This window comes from Fringilla coelebs, assembly GCF_963513975.1.
Source record: "Fringilla coelebs genome assembly, chromosome: 10".
NCBI classification, from domain to species: Eukaryota; Metazoa; Chordata; class Aves; order Passeriformes; family Fringillidae; genus Fringilla; species Fringilla coelebs.
The window spans coordinates 13,542,281-13,559,575 of record NC_140036.1 but is presented as its reverse complement, the minus strand read 5'-3'; the positions used below and the strand labels follow the sequence as shown (position 1 = coordinate 13,559,575).

Genomic DNA, 17,295 nt, shown 5'->3' with positions numbered 1-17,295 from the left:
GGCAGAAACCACAGAGGAACAGCCACTTTTGTTTCAGTTTGGCACTTCCCTAGTCCTGGCAGGAGCCCACGACTGCGGAGGTGAAGGCTCTCATCAACCCTTCCTGCCAAGTTTCCCAAGAGAACTGCTCCATCCTGCAGCCAGGGCTCAGCACCAGGGGAGGTTATGGTAAAGAAGCACATGGCCAGCCATACTGAAATATCAGTCTTCCAGAGGGGCTGAGCAGGCAGCACCACAAAGGGGTTTTGGAGAACATGAGATTTAAGAGTGGGAAGAAAAGCTTATCTATTGTCTCGCAGTGCCACTGCCCGTGGAGGGTCGGCTCTGCTCCTACCCCAGCACTGACTAGGAGCCCCACACTCCAGCAAGAAACAGGAATATCCCACAGCAGGTCAGGGCAAGAAAAGCCCCAGGACGAAAAGAGTCTTGTCACCAGCCCGTCAGACATACAGAGGAAGCTTTAATACCAGGGAGGAGGAAAGGGAGAGGGGAAGAGGACTGTGTGACGGTGGTACAGACACTGACACGTCCTGTAACGCGGCACAGAGAACAAGACACGGTGCGGGGCGGAAAGCCTTGTGATATCTTCCTCCAAGGACTGCAAGCACCTTCCAGGGATGGCAGGAATCCGGGTGGGGGCTCCTGACCCTCCACGGCTCCTGACCGCGGGGTCCCGGCCGGCGGGTGCGGAGGCTCCGGCGTTCCGGTGGCCGCGGTCAGGCGGTGGCAGCCACTGCCTGTGTCGGGATGCCATCTAGTGTCCCTTGGCAGAAGGGCCGTCAGGCAGGGACACCGCGCATGGGCTTGCAGGCTCCCAGCATCGCCAGGAGTCATCCCAAAACAGCCTGGCTGCTGGGACCCCCTGCACTGGGATCAGCCCCCACCCCGGGGACAGCGCACGCTGCGGCCAGCACGGCTGCAAACCCTAAAGGAGGACAGCTGGCACTACCCAGGTCATGCAGGGGCAGCAAAGCTCAAGGTGGTGCCAGGGCTGGCGCGGGGGTCCCCGGAGCAGCCAGAGCCTGAAGGCTCAGCAGCCTCACCGGTGGTCCGGGCTGCTGGCGGGTGTCCTGGTGAAGAAGGAAGGCGACCACCCCCCCCAGCAGTGTGCAGGCAGCCTGCAGTGCCAGCACGGCCAGCCCCAAGGCCAGGGACACCTGGCACTGCCATGGTCTGGTCCACAGGGACGAGCCCCAGGCACGATGACTGCTGGGGGTCAGGGGTGGGGAGGCTGGAGAGGGGCTGATGCTGTCTGATAGTGTGGGGATGGGAGGTGTTGGGAGCAGGATGGTGCCTGCTGGGGCAGGAGTCTCTAGGGGAGCAGTGGGATTGGGCTGGGCATCAGCTGTGGACAAGCCACAGGTGGTGGAATGGCCCTGTTCCCTGCCTGGTGCAGGAGCATGGTGTGAGGGTGAACGTGAGGCCAGTGGGGCTGTGCCCAGAGCAGCAGTCCTGGGGAACGGCCAGAGAGCCATGGAGGAAGCTGAGACAAGGGGGGCTATGGGTGCTCCCTGTGGGATGGTGGCTGCCCCCTCCCTGGGCACTGAGAGAGCAGGAGGCTCCTGTCTGGTGGTGCCTGCCAGGGAGCTTGTTGGCACCCGTGTGGTGGCAGAAGCTGGAGTGGGTGACACAGGTTCTGGGTGGGTGGCCCCAGGAGTCTGTAGCCTTATTACGATGGCTGAAGTTGAAACTGCTGGTGATGGGGTGGTGATGGAAGCCTTGGGCATCTCAGCTGATGATGGTGGTGTGGCAGGGGAGGCCTTTGGCAGCACAACTGGCGATGAGGTGGTAATGGAGGTGTCTGGCAGCACAGCTGGTGATGGGGTGGTGATGAAGGCTTTTGGTGATGGTGTGGTGATGAAGGACCTGGGCACAGTGGCTGGTGATGGGGTGGTGACGGAGGTGTCTGGCAGCACAGCTGGTGATGGGGAGGTGATGAAGGACTTCGCCACACCGGCTGTTGATGGTGTGGTGGTGGAGGTCTTGGGGTTCTTGGTTGTTGTTGGGCTGGTGCTGAAGGTCTTCTGTAGCACAGCTGGTGGTGGGATGGTGACAAAGACCTCAGATGGCTTGGTTGGTGACAGAGTGGTGAAGGCAGCCTCCATGGGCACAGTTGGCAACACAGCAGAGGTGACCACAGCTGAAAGAGTGGTTGGCAGTGTCCTGATGGGAAAGGATGCCAATGACGGCATGGTTGGCGCTGCTGTGGACATGGCTCCATGTGACAGGAATGCTGATATCCTTTGTGATCGTGTGGAGTTAAGTGGCAGAGTACCTGGGCAAATCAGGTGTTCGTCCCTCAGCAATGTTACTTCTTGCCCTGCCAGGTGGGGTGGGCTCTTGCAGGAGACTTGGGTGGACAATTTGACCTTCTCCCTGTTGCCCAGGATCCAGCGGTGCAGGTAGCGGAGGTTGCAGTCACATCTCCACGGGTTACCACTCAGATACACTGAGCTCAGCTTCTTCAGAGGGTCTAGGAGCCCTTGGGGAACGCTCTCCAGCTGGTTCTTTCGAAGGTTGAGAGTTTTCAGATTTGGGAGAGAAGCAAAGACCTCTTCATCCAGAGCAGAGAGCTGATTTGTGTCCAGCTGAAGGTCCAAGAGCTTGCTGAGCCCAGTGAAGACCCCTCTTGGCAGGGTTGATAGCTGGTTGTGGGACAGGATGAGTTTGCCAAGGGATGTGAGGTTGACAAAGATGCCCTCTGGAAGTGTGGCCAAACTGTTCCCACCCAGATCCAGCTCCCACAAGTGTGGCATGGTGTCAAAAAGGCAGCAGGGGAGCTCCATAATATGGTTTGAGCCCAGAGTCAGCAACTTCAGATTGTTTAAACCAAAAAAGCCCTGAGGTGGGAGAACCCGGAGGAGGTTGTTGTCCAAGAGGAGTTTCTCCAGGTGAGGCAGGCTCCTCAGAAGCATGGGTGGCAGTTCCCTGAGCCTGTTCCTCTGGAGGCTGAGCTCCAGCAGCTCCAGCTGACTGTCTAGCAGTCCCTCTGGGAGGTCCTGCAACTCATTCTCATACAGCCGGAGGACTTGCAGCTGGGTGAGTTTGCTAAAGGCATTCACAGGAAGAGCTGTGATCCTGTTTCTAGACAGGTCCAAAAAAGTTAGATTGACCAGAGAATCAAAAATGCCTTCTGGAAGAGAAGGGATTTCATTGATGTGCAGGGAGAGCTCTCCCAAACTTTCCAGCCCATCAAACAGGCCTCTGGGGATGGATCTGAGCTGGCTGTCTCTCAGCTCCAGCCTCTGTAAACTTGGGAGGTTTTGGAAAGTGCCCACAGATAGTTTTTCTAATGAGGCACCGGAGATGTCCAAGTCCCTCAACTTGTCCAGATTATCAAAGGCTCCAGGTTCAACAGTCTTGATCTTATTGCCAATGAACAAAATCTTGATAAGGTTGGGCAGGTACCTGAAGGCACCTTTACTTATAGAAGTGATGCTGGTTTGCACAAAGATCATCTCAGAAACAAAGGGCTTTGCAATCTTTGGGATCTCTTTGACATCATTTTTTGTCCCTCTGTAGACCTCCTGATAGTCTTTGGGCATTTCATATGGATCTTCACCCAGGATTTGCTCTTGGCACTTATGGGGATTGAAGGACAGGAGGAAAAGGAAAAGGAAATGCTTGTACATTGTCCTGGGAAAAAAAGTTTCAAAAATCATTATGAAGAACAATAAATCTCTGTCCACAGCTCATGAACTGCAGTATCACACTGTTGTTCAGCTCTCAGGACTCTCCTATTCACATACCATGACTCATTTCATTAGAAAGAGAGACTGGACAAGCAAACATACACTGCATTTACACGAGTTCACTGCTGCTGGTACCAAGGGATGGAGAGGGAAAGCAAGCCAGCTCATGGCTTGCACTGGGAGATGCTCCAGGAGGGACAAGGGCTGGACAGTCTGTTCTCTGGCCCTTCTCACATGTTTGAACTGCAGGCTCAGTCTGCCTGGGTGAAGAAGGCAAAGTGCTGCTGCCATTAGTGCTGCCCCAGCGGGTCCAGTTAGTCAGCAGGGCAACAGCCCATTCATGCAGCAACAGAAGCAGTCAGCCCTGCAGTTGCTAATGAGGGATCAGCAGGGCTCCCAGGAGCCAGCCAAGACCACAGGACCTTGTGTGCTTTGAATTTCCACACTGTGCTGGGTAGACTTGCTATTTCATTGCTGCTTCTCCCAGTTCAGGGGGCTGATTTAAAACATGGTTTCTAAGCACCTCTTTTTCAGGATTCTTGCTAATTGCACCATATTTTGGCCTTGGTCATGCAGCTCTGACAGACAGAAATAGTTAACCTGAGAACAGCAACCAAGGTTTGCAACAAGGCTCATTAAAATCTTGGAATGTCCACAGATGAACTATTTAACACCTAACATTTGAGGCTCTGACCTTGCAGGTAGGAAGTGAAATCACTGATGCACGCCTACTAGTAGAGCCCACTTCTTCCATGGAAACATTTAGAAACACTCAGCTAGCACATTAACTGGGTTTAACTGCCATCACTGGGACCGTATTTCCAACTTTTAATTCACAGTCCTGGGTGGGAGCAGGGAAAGGAGGTACGAGTTTCTTCTTGGGTGCCCATCAAAGCTGGCCATGCAAAAAAAAAGCTTATTCTGGGAGGGTAAATCTGCTATGCAAAGTTATTTTTTTAAAGAATGTTGAGACAACGGCAAATACAGGAGACTGAAAGCCACTAGGTTTGAAGAGAAATGGATGGGAGGTGACACTGGTTGTGCAGCTGCCCCCCAGGGCTCCCAGGGCAGAAGCCACTGCTGGTCCCTGCCCATCCTCTCCCCAGGGACTCAGGTGCAAGAGCTGGGGCTGGGGCTGTAGAAGTGCCTGCTTCACTTCTGCTGCAGGAGCAGTGCAGTGGGTGAAATGTGGAAACATCTGAGGGTGTGGGGATGAAAACAGACAGTTTTGAACCACAAAACCCTTTTAAAACATTTTCTGTGGTCCCATGTTTGTCCCCCACTCCAGCCAGGCAGAGTCATGAAGAGATGGTCCCTTCTGATGGCACTGAAGCCTCCCCTGCTCCTTGCTGCAAGGAAACACCCACACCCCTCCCGCTGCTCCTCCCAGCATATTTTAAAGAGCACAAAAGAAGCATTTTGCGTCACTTACTTGGCTGAGCACTTGCAAACGAGTTCAGCCACCGGGGCGAGCCATACCAGGGAGGAGTGAGGACACCGGACGGGGGTCTCATCACCTGGCCAGCTCTTTATCCTCGTCGCAGGCACGGGGTTCATTTTCACGTGAGGTCAGGACACAAGTCTGTGTGGGGAGATAAGGAACGGCCGGGAGCCGGCAGGGGAGCTGTGCCCCCAGGGCAGGCGGCCACGGCAGAAACCCCTTGGAGGGGCCGCAGTCACGTACTCGCAGGCGTTATCTGCTGTCACCACTTGACTCGTCACATCTAGGGAAAGCTGAAGATCTCCAGGCCAGTCTGTTTGCAGCCATGGTCTCTGTGGTCCCCTATCTCCAGCAGGGCAACTCACCAGTTTCACAAACACCACCCCCATCGACACAACAGACAGCTGTTTCATTCCTCAGCATTTGCCTTATGTAGCTAAAAGTGCAGTTCTGAAGCCATTTTGTTAACGCTTATAAACAGTGAAACATTTGTGGCTCGACAGATACAACAACACCTGGGCTCTGTGCTCAGCCCCGCAGCTCCACACCTCGCTGACCCTGGAGTTGTGTGCTGCACCCCAGGGCAAGCCAAAGACCCTCCCATGGTGACACCCAGAGCTCCTGCTAGTGCAGGGCATCCTGGGGATGCTCGTTTTGAGGCAAACTGCCAGGATATCCATTGCTTCCCAATGGGTACTTGCAATGGCTGCGCTTAAATTTCTTCCATTTTCACCTGCGTCTATAAAAGCTTCTGCTTGCTGGGTTTCATTGCACTTTTCTTGGCAAATTTAAAAACAAACTACTGCACATTTTCAACAGCCTTACCCCTTTCCAACGTCAGCGTCGTATCCATCCGTGTCCCCGCCGGGGCTCCCCACCGCCGGCTCTGCCCGCGGAGCCCGGTCCCGACGGCCACGAGATGGTGCCGCAGCACCGTCGCACCGCCAGGCACGGACAGACAGACACGGGGACACTCACAGACACGGGGACACGGACAGACAGACACGGGGACACTCACAGACACTCAGGGACACTCGCAGACACTCAGGGGCACAGGCAGACACACACGGACAGGCCTGCCCTGACACGCACAGACACAGGGACACTCTCACACGGACACACACAGACACTTGTGCCCTTACTACACCCACGCCCGCCCTCCCAGGGCAGCACTCGCCTTACCTGTCACCACCCGGGTGAGCAGCGCTGCTGGGACTTTGTGCCAGGTCTCCACAGGTCAGAGTCAGAATCCCAGGATGGGTGAGGTTGGAAGGGAGCAGTGGAAGTTCTCTTCCAGCCTCCCTTCTGAACTAGGGTTCCCTGGGTACCCATGGCTCTGTTCAGATGGCTTTTTAGTATATTCAGAGAAGGAGAGTCTACAACCTCATTGGGCAACCTCACTCACCCTCACAGCAAAGTTCTTCCTTTTGTTTATGTGAAACTTGCCACTTTCCATTTTCAGGCTGCAGGGCTGCAGACCAAGCCCTGACAGGGTAGGGGTGGGACCTGCCTGTGCTCCCCTGGGCTGGAGCTCACCCTGCAGCCAGGCAGCTCATGCCCCTTGCCGGGCAATCAGCAGCACTCACCCACACCTCCCTTGGACAACACAAATCCGTGTCCTCAGGTTTTGCCAGGCTGCAGCTGGGCCTCTCTCCCCTCTGCAGTGCCAAGGGGAGGCGGCTGCAGCGGGCAGACACGAGCACACCATGAGAATGCCAGAGTGGCACCTACTCACCACCAGGCACCTGCACTATGCCCCACCATGCAGAGCTCCTGGCAAGATCCCAATGTACCACATTGACCTTGGCTGTCTCTCCCAGACACACAGACAGTGGTGGGGGGAACAGAATGATTCCTCTCTCTGCCATGGGAACTAGTAGCACAGAAATAATAGGTAAACTTTAATTATATTTGAAATACACAGGAAACACATAGCTGAGAGGATAAATAGCTCCAGGCCAGCTGTTGTGGAGAGCTCGGGGACAGCTGGGGACCATGGCAGCGGTAGCAGAGCGAGACGGAGAGCTGTTTGTTTCCCAGGCTGGTTCAGAGGTTGCCGGAGCAGAAGCAAACGCCTGCCCAAGCTCTAGGGCACCTCGGGGAGACCTGGTGGTGTGACCTCGTTCCCTCTCTGCGCTGTGACAAGGACACTGACCTGCAGCGTGCCGCAGCGGGAGCGCAGCACCCAGGCCCGCCGGTAGGCTGGCCCCACGCCCGGCTCTTGCCCGGGAGGAGGGAGGCGCAGACTGAGCTGCTGACACCGTGTGGCATTGCAGGCCACGCTTACCGTGCCCTCGGGGTCGCTGTAGGTGCACTGCCCCGGAGCTTCTGTGTCCCAGCCCTCCTTCGGTGCGACACCGTGTGCTCCCGGGCACTGCAGCTGCCCGCGGGAGACCTCCAGCAGGGACCGGCCCTGGAGAGCGGCTGGCTCGGCACAGACGGCTTGGCCGTGGATGAGAGGCTCAGCAAAGCTCTGGAGCCAGTGCAGGAGGTAGGAGAGGTGACAGTCACAGAGCCAGGGGTTGTCAGCCAGCCCCACACGCACCAGTTCATCGTTGGCATCGAAGAGTCCCGGGGGCAGGCGGGCCAGGCGGTTGTGGTCCAGCAGCAGGGCGGTGAGGAGGGGCAGCCCGGCCAGCAGCCCCGCGGGCAGCCTGGAGAGGTTGTTGTGGCTCAGCCGGAGCTCTCGCAGCCCTTCCAGACCCTGGAAAGCCCCAGTGGGCAGGTGATCTATGGCGTTGTGTGAGAGCTCCAGGGTTTCCAGCGCTGACAGGTTAGCAAAGAGCTCCTGGGGCAGTGTCTCCAGCTGGTTGCGAGCCAGCGAGAGGTGGAGGAGGCCAGGGGTGCCAGAGAACAGGATGGCAGGCACGGTGGCCAGGTTGTTGCCCTCCAGGCTGAGGACAGTGAGGTTGAGCAGGCCCGTGAAGATGTCAGGGGCCAGGCTGCCCAGGGCGTTGTGCTGCAGCTGCAGCCGCCGCAGCGCCCCCAGCCTGGAGAAAATGCCCGCGGGCAGCTCCTCCAGCCGGTTACCGTCCAGGTGGAGCTCGGTCAGCTGGCCAAGTGCCCTGAAAGCACCAGGAGGCACCCGTGCCAGCAGGTTGTCGCTGAGCTTGAGGACACGAAGGGCGACAAGTGGGGCCAGCAGCCCATCCGGCAGCTCAGGCAGAGCATTCTGTGACAGGTCCAGGGCCCGGAGCCGCCGGAGTGGGCGGAAGATGCCAGGGGGCAGTGCCTCGATCCGGTTCCCTGACAAGCTCAGGTCCTGCAGGCGGCAAGAGGCAGTGAAGAGCCCCGGCGGCAGGGTGTGGATGGAGCTGGCACTGAGGGAGAGCTTGCTGAGGCTGGTCAGCCCTGCCAGCATCCCAGGGCTGACAGCTGGCAAGGGGTTGCCTGACACCTCCAGCTCAGTGAGGCTGGGCAGCCCCTGAAAGGCACCAGGCTCCAGCTCCTGGATGTTGTTCTTGATGAAGACCAGCTTGGTGAGCGTGGTGCTGGAGCCCAAGTCCCCGCTGCGGATGCTGCTCAGGGCTGTCTCCACGAAGAAGAGGTGGGTGGCACTTCCTGGCAGGCCCTCCGGGATCTCCTTGATCCTTTCGTTTGAGCAGAAGACTTTGGAGCTGTCATAGCACTGGCAGGCTGGGGGGCAGGATGGGGACAGTGCCCCCACCAGCAGGGACCCCAGCCCCAGCAGCACATAGATCAGCAGCCTGCACTGGAAAAGGAGCCAAGCCTTACCCTATGCACCCATGGCAGGCACTGCCAGGCAGGCACTGCTGGGGAAAGGGCTTCTGCAGGCAGAAATGCAGCAGGATCAACCTCTGAGACACCCCCAGCACAGGCAGCTGCCCTCCAGTCCCTGCTGCCAGCACCTCCCCAGCACTCCCCTTGTAGAAATGGGGAGCACTTCCCTCCCAGCTGTCTGCCCAGGGTTTTTACTCTGTGCCCCAGCCCACCCTGTGATGCCACCCTCACCAAAGGTGGTGAGCAGTCAAAACCTGCAGAGCAGCTGCTGAGGTGGGACCTGTGTGGGTCCATGGAAATCTTGGGGGAAACCTGTACCCTCATCAGATGTCTCCACAGGCACAAAGCCAGGTTTTAGGGCAGGAGAATCTGTGAAACACAGGGCTGTGCTGCGCACACGGGGTGATGGGGACAGCCCTGCAGGGCTGCTCTGAGCTCGGTGGCGATAGCTGTGAGCTCCACCACTTGTATTTCTAATTGCCTTTCAGATACTTCTTTTTCCACAGGGAATCAGAGCAGCATCAACCTGCTGGAGGGATATTCAGCCTGACCAAAAGCCTATTCCCAGCCCACAGAAGCTCTTTTTGAGGCAGTGGCCCCCAGACCTCTGCCAGTCCCTCCCTAGCTAGGATACATGCCAGTGCTGCCTCGTGATAGGAGATATTGCTCACCCCAGAGCAAGGCCCACCCACAGACACCCCGCATCAGTGGAGGTCCCCTGGACTTACACTGGGCTTGGCATTTCCTTTCCTCCCTCTTGCTTGTGCCCACAGAGCCAACAGAGGTTCCCACCCATCCCAGGCCCCCAGACTACCCAAGCAGTGTGGGCACCACTTACCAAGTGTGGCATCACGGGGACGGTCGCCAAACCTGTGGGAGGGATGCTGCTTGCTGGGATGGGACAGTGTTTTCTGGGGCGGATGGGAAGCCAGGCAAGCCAGGGACACGCTGTTCCTGCTGGGGCGGAGCTGCCCCTCGCTGCTTATCAGCAACAACAACCCGTGTCCTTGGAGCACTCTGAAAAATAACCCGGCCTCCGGGGCACTGGAGGTGAGGCCAGAGGCAGCTGCCTGTGAGCATCCTGGCAAGGAAGTGGGGCTCTGGCCCCGGACATCCACTGGGGCAGGGATGGTGGCAGGGTGCTGCTGTCACAGGTGGCTCCAGTCCCATACCAAGGTCAGCATACTTGCTTCCAGAAGCCCCCTAAGAGAGTCCCAGAACTTTATTAAATCTCACTGGGAAATGGTGCTCAAAATATCTCTGCCATGAGAGAAGCGACCAGGGACAGCTTAGCAAGGCAGATGAAGGCTGTACATGAGGTTAGAGGCCTTTTCCAACCTTATGATTCTTTGGGAAGGGGACCACTGTGGGACCACCGTGGTGGTCACCAGGGTTTTGCATCCCAGCCAGCAGGGGGTGGAGAGGGAGCCATGGATTAGCTAACTCCCTAAGAGTTTCAACCTGCTCAGAGGAGCAGCCCAAACCACCTTAAAAGCTGCATTGCAAGGGCCTGTGTTGGCACAGGCTGGGCTGGCAGCAGCCATGGAGACACCCCCAGGGGCAGGAGGAGGGAAACTTCACTGCACTCAGTCAGTCTCATGGAGCAGATGGTGACACATGGAAAAACACAGCTGACACAATTCAGTGGAAGCCAACTCTGAAGGGAGCCAAGCAAGCTCCCCACCACCCCAGCAGTGGACTCTGCAGGAAACAGTCAGTGTCTCCATGCTTGCTGAGGTCTCAGCTTACTCTCCAAAAGCCCACCCATTGCTGTTGTATGGCTTAGCCCTCCTTGGTCCATCATCCCAGGCTGGAGTCCAGGGACCAGCAAGGGCTCAGCAAACACAGCCCACAACCCTCTCCCAGCCTCACCAACTTGTACAGGCTTTTCCTCAACACTGTAAAAATCTGAGGAGTGGAAATCAAGTGCAGCCCCTGTCCCTGCTGGGCCATTCCCCTGCTGCTCACCCTGAAGGAGTGAATAAACAGCTCTTGGCACTTGGAGTGAACAGTGGCACTTTAATGAGGAGGTCACACATCAGCACCCAACAGCCCCGTGACACAGTCATGAGTCTCCTGTTACCATGCAGGACCTGGCCCAGAGGGGGGACCCCTCACATGCACCAGTGTGGAGCTGCTTGTACCAGCACTGGCTGCTGAGGTGCTGTGAGCAGCCAGCGCTGCAGGGTGGACACCAAACACCACCTTGTCCCACAGCAGCAGTCCTCAGGCAGCCCGGTGCCACTGCAGCACACATGGAGGTGAGCTCAATCCCCCCAAGGTCGTGCAACAGCTGGAGAAGGCAGCTGGATGCAGGGGGGATGGCATGGCACCCATTTGCAAACTGCCGAGCAGCCAGCACTCTGTGCTGCCAGCATCCCCCCTGGCCGAGGGCTGCCACCGGAGGGCCACTGGAGGGCACTCAAGGGAGTAAGAAGAGGATGAAGAAGCTTTGTCAAGCAGAGCAGGACCAGGTTGCTCACTAGCTGGTGGAGGGTGTTAAGGAAACGAGGACCAGGAATGGGGTGGAGTAGAAGCAGCCCCAACACGTTCCAGCAGTCCAAGAACACAAGCACAGGAGCTTCTCCCAGCCCCTGCAGACACTTCACACTCATTGTCCCACTCCTCTACCCTCACAGTGCAACCCCCTGGCACCCTGTGGGGCCAAGGCAGGGTGCTGCAGGCAGGGGCACAGCCACAGCAGGGTCAGCACCAGCATGCAGGGAGGGCTGGGGGCTGCTCCTGCCCATCCCCGATGCCAGCACACCGTGGCTCTCCCGGCTGGAGGAGCACGAGGGAAGGAGGCAGATGCCAGGAGCAGGAGAGGATGCTGGCTGTGCTCTGGCCTGCCCTGCCTGCAGGCAGGGAGGGCAACTGGGACGCAGCTGAGACACTCAGGGTGTGCCAGCCTGGAGCCCTGCGGGGAGCCCTGCCCAGACACCGGTGAGTGACAGAGCAGCAGAGGACACGCAGTTCCCCTGGAGCAAAGGGGCTCCTGGCCCAGCATGATGGCTCACACTGCCTGCCCAGGCAGGGGCAAGGGGGGAGGCATGGGGTGGAGGCAGAAGGTGGGGAAGAGGGGCTGGGAAGGGTTGAGGGCAGCAGGCAGCATGAGGGTAGCAGCACAGCAGGGAATGAGGCAGGGCAAAGGATGGGGAAGTCCTGTTATCTGGGGTAAAGCACCATCATGGCCAGGCTGTGGCTCCTGGCTCAAGGGGCCCCTCTCTGCATCCCACACCTCAGCTGCTGGACCCGGGCAGGGAATGAGCACAGAGGCTGCACTGGAGGCAGGAGGGGCTGGGGACAGTGGGCAGCCATGGGAGGTCACTCTGTGGGGAGGCCCTTCTGCAGAGCAGGGCCAGGGCAAAGCAGAGCAGGACAGTGGTACACACGGCACACACGGTGATGTTGTCCCATCCCAGTCAGCAGGGGCAGCTGATGCAGAGCCACTGTCATGTCCTTTGACCCCACAGGCACCTCTGCCCTCAGGGTCTGCCAGATACTCAGGCTTCATTTGGAGCCTTCATTCTCATGAGAACAACATGGCTCTTCTTCCTACAGCCATAGACCACCAGTGCCACCAGAGCAGCCAGCAGGGCCACACACACCAGCACGATGACTGCTACCACCACCCCACTCTGCAGGCGTGTCAGCCCCCACTGCCCCCTCTCTTCCTCCTCCTCCTTCTTCTCCTCCTCATCCTCCTGTGGGGAGGCTGGCAGCCCCGTGGCGGGCTCCATTGAGGCATCTTCTGCTGCTGAGGCATCATCTGAGGCTGCCTCAGAGGTGTCAGCAGGGAGCAGGGTGCTGGGATGAGGAGCAGCAGTGGGGGGCTGGGGGTCGATGAACTGGTCCTGTGGCAGCCCGGCGATGGGGATGCCCTGCAGGCTGGGAGGCTGGGCACACAGCGGGGGTATCTCACCCACCTTGTGAGGGTTCTCCTCCAGCCAGCCCTGCAGAGGCAGGATGCCCTTGTCACAGCGCCAGGAGTTGTTGTGCAGCCTCACCTCTCGCAGGGCAGTCAGCGGGGAGAAGATGCCGGCAGGCAGGTACTCCAGGGCATTGGAGTGCAGCTGCAGGTGCCGCAGCCCAGGGGTGGCCCTGAAGAAGCCCCGTGGCAGTGCCTGCAGCTGGTTGTGGTGCAGAGAGATGTTCTGCAGTTTGGGCATCCCCTCCAGTGCCCGGGCATCCAGGCGGCGCAGGGCATTGGAGTGCAGCGACAGCTCCAGCAGCTCCCCCAAGCCCTGGAAAGCCCCTGGTGGCACCGACCGCAGCCGGTTCTTGCTGAGAACCAGGAGCTGCAGCTGGGTCAGGTTGCTGAAGACGGCAGTGGGGAGGGTGGAAAGCTCATTCTCGTAAAGCCAGAGCTCCTGCAGGTTGGGCGTGGGCCCAAAGGCACTGGGGGAGATGTCCCGCAGGCGGTTGACGTGCAGGGTGATCTTGGCAAGAGCGTGCAGGGGCAAGAAGATGCCGCTCGGCAGAGTGGTGAGGAAGTTGTTGGACAGGTAGAGCTTCTGCAGGTTGGTGTTGTGCACAAAGAGCTCTGGGGACAGCGTCTCCAGTTGGTTCTGGTGCAGCCCCAGCTCCTGCAGCTCTGGCAGCCCATCAAAGGTGCCCACTGGGATGTGCCGGAGCCGGTTCTCGTAGAGCCGCAGCACCTGCAGCCGCGCCAGCCGCTCGAAGGCCCGGGGCGGCAGGCGGTCGATGTTGTTCCTGGCCAGGTTGAGCTTGGTGAGGCTGGTCAGCTGGTCAAACACCCCCTCCTGCAGCTCCTTCAGGTTGTTCCCGTGCAGCTGCAGCTCCTTGAGGTTGCTCAGATGGGCAAAGTGGGAAGGCTCGACCTGGAGGATCTGGTTGCTGGAGAGAAGCAGAGACTCCAGCTTGTCCAGAGGCTCAAAGACCTGCACAGGGAGCTCCTGCAGCTTGTTGCTGGCCAGGCTGAGGTAGCGCAGGTCGGGCAGGTTCTGGAAGGCCCCGGGGCTGATGCGTGACAGGAGGTTCTTCTCGACGCGCAGCCCAATCAGCAGGGAGGCGTTGCCGAAGGCGGCGTCGCCCAGCTCGGCGATGCGCGTGTTGATGATCTGCAGGGTCATGGCGTTGGCAGGGATGGGGCTGGGGACCGTGCTGATGTCGGCACCAAAGCACTCCACCTGGGCACTGCGGACACACTGGCACTGCTCTGGGCACTGGCTGCTGGCCAGCTGGATGCCCACCAGCAGCAGCAGCCACTGCTGCCAGCCTCCCTGCTCCATTGGACCTGCAGAAAAAACAAAGAAGGGGGGTTCAACCCTGGGGGTTCCCAGCTCCCAGAGCCACTGCAAGGGATGGGTGCTGCTTTCCCCCTGGAAAAGCCACTGAGGCTGTGGCCATACTGCTCCCAGCATGGCAACAAGGCAGAAAAGGGCAGACAAAGAAGGCTTGGGGCAGGCAAGGCTTGACTCAGCCCAGGCAGGAGCTCAGAACAAGACAGAGCTGGAGGCCACAGTGCCTGGCTGCCATACCACAGCTATTGGTGGCATCCCTGGCGTCCCAGCTCTCTGGGCTCTTCTGGCAGCCAGGAGTGTGGTTTCCTGTTTTACAGAGTGTGGCGAGCTGCTGCCAGCAGCATTGGCCTCCCAGCACCACCAAAGATCCCAGATCTTCACCAGAGCTGGCTCGTGGCACCTGCAGTGGGTCCCAGCATTGCCCCAGTGCCCCCAGCACCTTCTGAGCTCTGAGGTCCTGTTGCAAATCCAAGAGCAGTGCCTAGGGATGCTTTAGCCCCAGTTCTGCAGGAGTCTGGGTCAACAGGACCTTGCCAGTTCCCCAGCACATGCTGGATCCAGGCTGGCCCTGTTCCCCCATCCCTAGCAGGAGGTCTCAGCCTGGCCTGTTTCTGCCATGAGTGGAGCGTCTGATGCGGGCACATGCATGCAGGCTGGTCCCAGGGGTGGTGCCCAGCAAAGCTCTCCATTACCCCTGAGCACAGACACCATGGACACCCTCTTCTCTCTTCTCTGACCTGTGAGCTTCCTCTCTCCCTAGTTAAAAGCAGCAGCCTTGTGCTAGGCTGGCATGGAGCAGCCCCCCATTAACACTTCATGTGGCACAAGGGAGGGAGAAAACCTGCAGCTCATGCTCTGAGCACTGCTCAGCCAGACAGGCGACTCAGGCAGCACAAGGGTCTGGCCAAGTGCCCCAGCTGGCACCCAGGGTACTGGGGCACAGCCCCTGCCCTCCTCCCTGCCCTCCCCACAGGGAACACTCTTGCTCTCAGGCAGGGAGGGAGGAGCCCTCCACAAGCCAGCATGGTTTATGTTTCCCATATGGAAACAATCTGCATCCAAGAACAGCTATGTTTATAGCAAGACATTTATAAACTTCCCCAAAAGCTCAGCACATCAAAAGCCCTGCTCATGTCACTCCCTGGTAAGGCAGCACTGAGAGCACACACACTGGAGTAACCTTCAGGAAAGGCAGCTGGAAACAATTGATATCTCTTTTTCTTCTAGGGATAAAAAACTTACAGACCAAGAGGCTGAACATTCTCTGCTGCTCAGCCCCTCAGCATCCCATTGCTCCTAACACCAGCCCCCCCAAAATATTACTTTGCCCCCTTTAATTTTTTCTGTTGATCATTGTCTGGGATACATTGCCTATGTAACTCTTTCAGCTCCCTCAGCATCTAAATGGTCTCACTTTTTCTGAGAACCCTTGTAAAATAAACATCGCCATCAAATGAAAAAGTGCTAAACGTGCAGATCCCACCACTCCACCACCACCCCTCAGAGCTGCCCTGGCAGTCCCTGGAATCCGAGTCCACTCAGAAGGGCAGCAGGAGAAGGAGACTTACCCGAGTGTCCTGCAGCCACGAGCACCGAGTGAGCACAGCTCCGTGCTGGCAGGAGAGCAGAGTGTGGTTCTTTCTTCCCCTCCCAGTATATAACCCGTCCAAATCAATGAATCAGCACAGGGGCAGTGGCGGGGTTAGGGAAAGCGCTGGAGCAGAGCTTCCAACTCCTATTTCCTCAGCAGAGCAAGCATTTCAAGGATCAGTTTTGGGTTTCCCCCTCCTGAACCCCAGTGCTCTTGTAAGAAGACAAGCAGAGGGCCCTGTGAACATGCTGCTCATGTCAGCCAGTGCCCAGGCAGTGGCTTGGCCCTCGGAGTCCCCTGGTTCCCAGTGGGACACAGCCACTGACCCATGGGGGCAGACAAGCAAAGCCGGACCCCTGGGCACAAAACCCTGTCCTTCCCTGGCATGAGTCCATACCAGGGCTGCTCCATGGCACTTTCTTGGCACAGGCACAGCTCTTGTTTCCCCATCTATGGCTCCTGTAAGTGTCAGGACCTCGGGCTGTGCCCCAGCCTAGGGCCAACAGTGAGTGCAGGCAGACCCCTGGCACACTGACCCTGCCCAGGTCACAGCTCTCATTCCCTTCACAGCCACAGATGCCAAGGGGCCACAAACCCATGAGCACACACTCCGGGCTCTGTCCTGTGGGCACCACAACCAGCACTGCCAGGAAGCAAGAACTGTGCTGGGGTCAGCAGCTGCGTGGGTGCCAGCCACGGGCCAGGCTGCTTCAGAGAGCCCTCAGTAAGCCAGAGCACTGTCCACAAGCCACGAGGAACACCTTGGTGCCAAGGAACCCCCACTGCAGGCATCCCTGGAACCCCAGAGCAGCACAAGTTGTCTCCCAATTGCTGCCCCTGCTCTGCCCCCTCAGCAGTCCTGACACAGAGGTGATAGAGCCTGGTAGCCACGGGTGTTTGGAAAGTATCCATCAACTTGTTCAGGGGCACCTGCTGCCAGCCCTCCCCTGCCCCTCCAGTGCACAGGGGTGCACTGGGGTGCCCTTGGGTCCCATCACCCAGCCCAGGTCTCCCCACCTCGCCCACCTCCTCCAGGCAGTCCCGGTCCAGCAGCTGCCGAGAACGGATATTTGGGAGGAAGGAGGTGAGGAGAGTCAGTGCATGTGGCCCCTTTGGGCTTCCTGGAGAGACACTGCAGTCCCTTGGTCAGCACGGGGCAGCTGGAACTTCCCTGTCTGCCTCTAATTGCCCCCCCACCTGTGCCTCTTCCGTTGCAGCAACCTCTGCTCAGGTTCCGGCGGCACCGAGGAGCTGCTCAGGATGGGAACAGCGTGGGGCTGCTGCTGGGGAAGGGAGGAAATGTGTCATGCTGTGAGAGCTGGGAGCCTGCGGGGCAGTGGAAGGAACAGCTGCCCTGTTCAGAGAGGGGACCAGACCAGGACAAACAGCAAACTGCAGGGATAGAGAGAAGAGCTCCCAGACAGTCTCAAAGGAAGCAGACAGGGATCGTGGGAACGTGGTAGGGAGTGGGACCTCAGCTGGAGGACACGGCCACCATGATGTCACATTGCATGAGAGGCCATCTGCCATAGGACATGCCAGATGGCCACAGACCCCTCTGGCTGG

The 17,295-nt window shown here is 58.4% G+C and overlaps 3 protein-coding genes across 5 annotated transcripts; all 3 read right to left on the bottom strand.

The window, feature by feature from the left end:
- Positions 1-440: 440 nt before the first annotated feature.
- On the bottom strand, positions 441-6,545 carry LOC311157615 (uncharacterized protein). 2 transcript variants are annotated; one of them, XM_084212411.1, is made up of 3 exons: positions 6,316-6,545; positions 5,125-5,274; positions 441-3,636 (listed from the first exon to the last, which is right to left on the bottom strand). In XM_084212411.1, the coding sequence occupies exons 2-3, from the start codon at positions 5,247-5,249 to the stop codon at positions 975-977; spliced, it is 2,787 nt and encodes a 928-aa protein (XP_084068537.1). In that variant the 5' UTR covers positions 5,250-5,274; positions 6,316-6,545; the 3' UTR covers positions 441-974. The 2 variants fall into 2 exon arrangements, with proteins under 2 accessions (XP_084068537.1, XP_084068536.1); XM_084212410.1 differs by lacking the exon at positions 6,316-6,545 and having other exon boundaries at positions 5,125-6,134.
- Positions 6,546-7,019: 474 nt separating this feature from the next.
- CPN2 (carboxypeptidase N subunit 2) lies at positions 7,020-9,786 on the bottom strand. Of its 2 annotated transcripts, XM_084212534.1 has the most exons (3): positions 9,713-9,786; positions 7,421-8,845; positions 7,020-7,264 (listed from the first exon to the last, which is right to left on the bottom strand). In XM_084212534.1, the coding sequence occupies exons 1-3, from the start codon at positions 9,722-9,724 to the stop codon at positions 7,220-7,222; spliced, it is 1,482 nt and encodes a 493-aa protein (XP_084068660.1). In that variant the 5' UTR covers positions 9,725-9,786; the 3' UTR covers positions 7,020-7,219. The 2 variants fall into 2 exon arrangements, with proteins under 2 accessions (XP_084068660.1, XP_084068659.1); XM_084212533.1 differs by having other exon boundaries at positions 7,020-8,845.
- A 2,591-nt stretch (positions 9,787-12,377) lies between these two features.
- Positions 12,378-15,753, bottom strand: LOC311157444 (uncharacterized protein; the record flags this gene model as incomplete). Its single annotated transcript, XM_084212149.1, has 2 exons — positions 15,707-15,753; positions 12,378-14,131 (listed from the first exon to the last, which is right to left on the bottom strand). The coding sequence occupies exon 2, from the start codon at positions 14,124-14,126 to the stop codon at positions 12,378-12,380; it is 1,749 nt and encodes a 582-aa protein (XP_084068275.1). The 5' UTR covers positions 14,127-14,131; positions 15,707-15,753.
- Between the last annotated feature and the right edge of the window lie 1,542 nt (positions 15,754-17,295).

Excerpts from the sequence above, each read along its gene's own strand:
- LOC311157615 (XM_084212411.1), bottom strand. The coding sequence starts at position 5,249 with ATGAACCCCGTGCCTGCGACGAGGATAAAGAGCTGGCCAGGTGATGAG. Across the intron at positions 3,637-5,124 it reads GTTTGCAAGTGCTCAGCCAA|GACAATGTACAAGCATTTCC; the intron begins GTAAGTGACGCA and ends TTTTTTTCCCAG.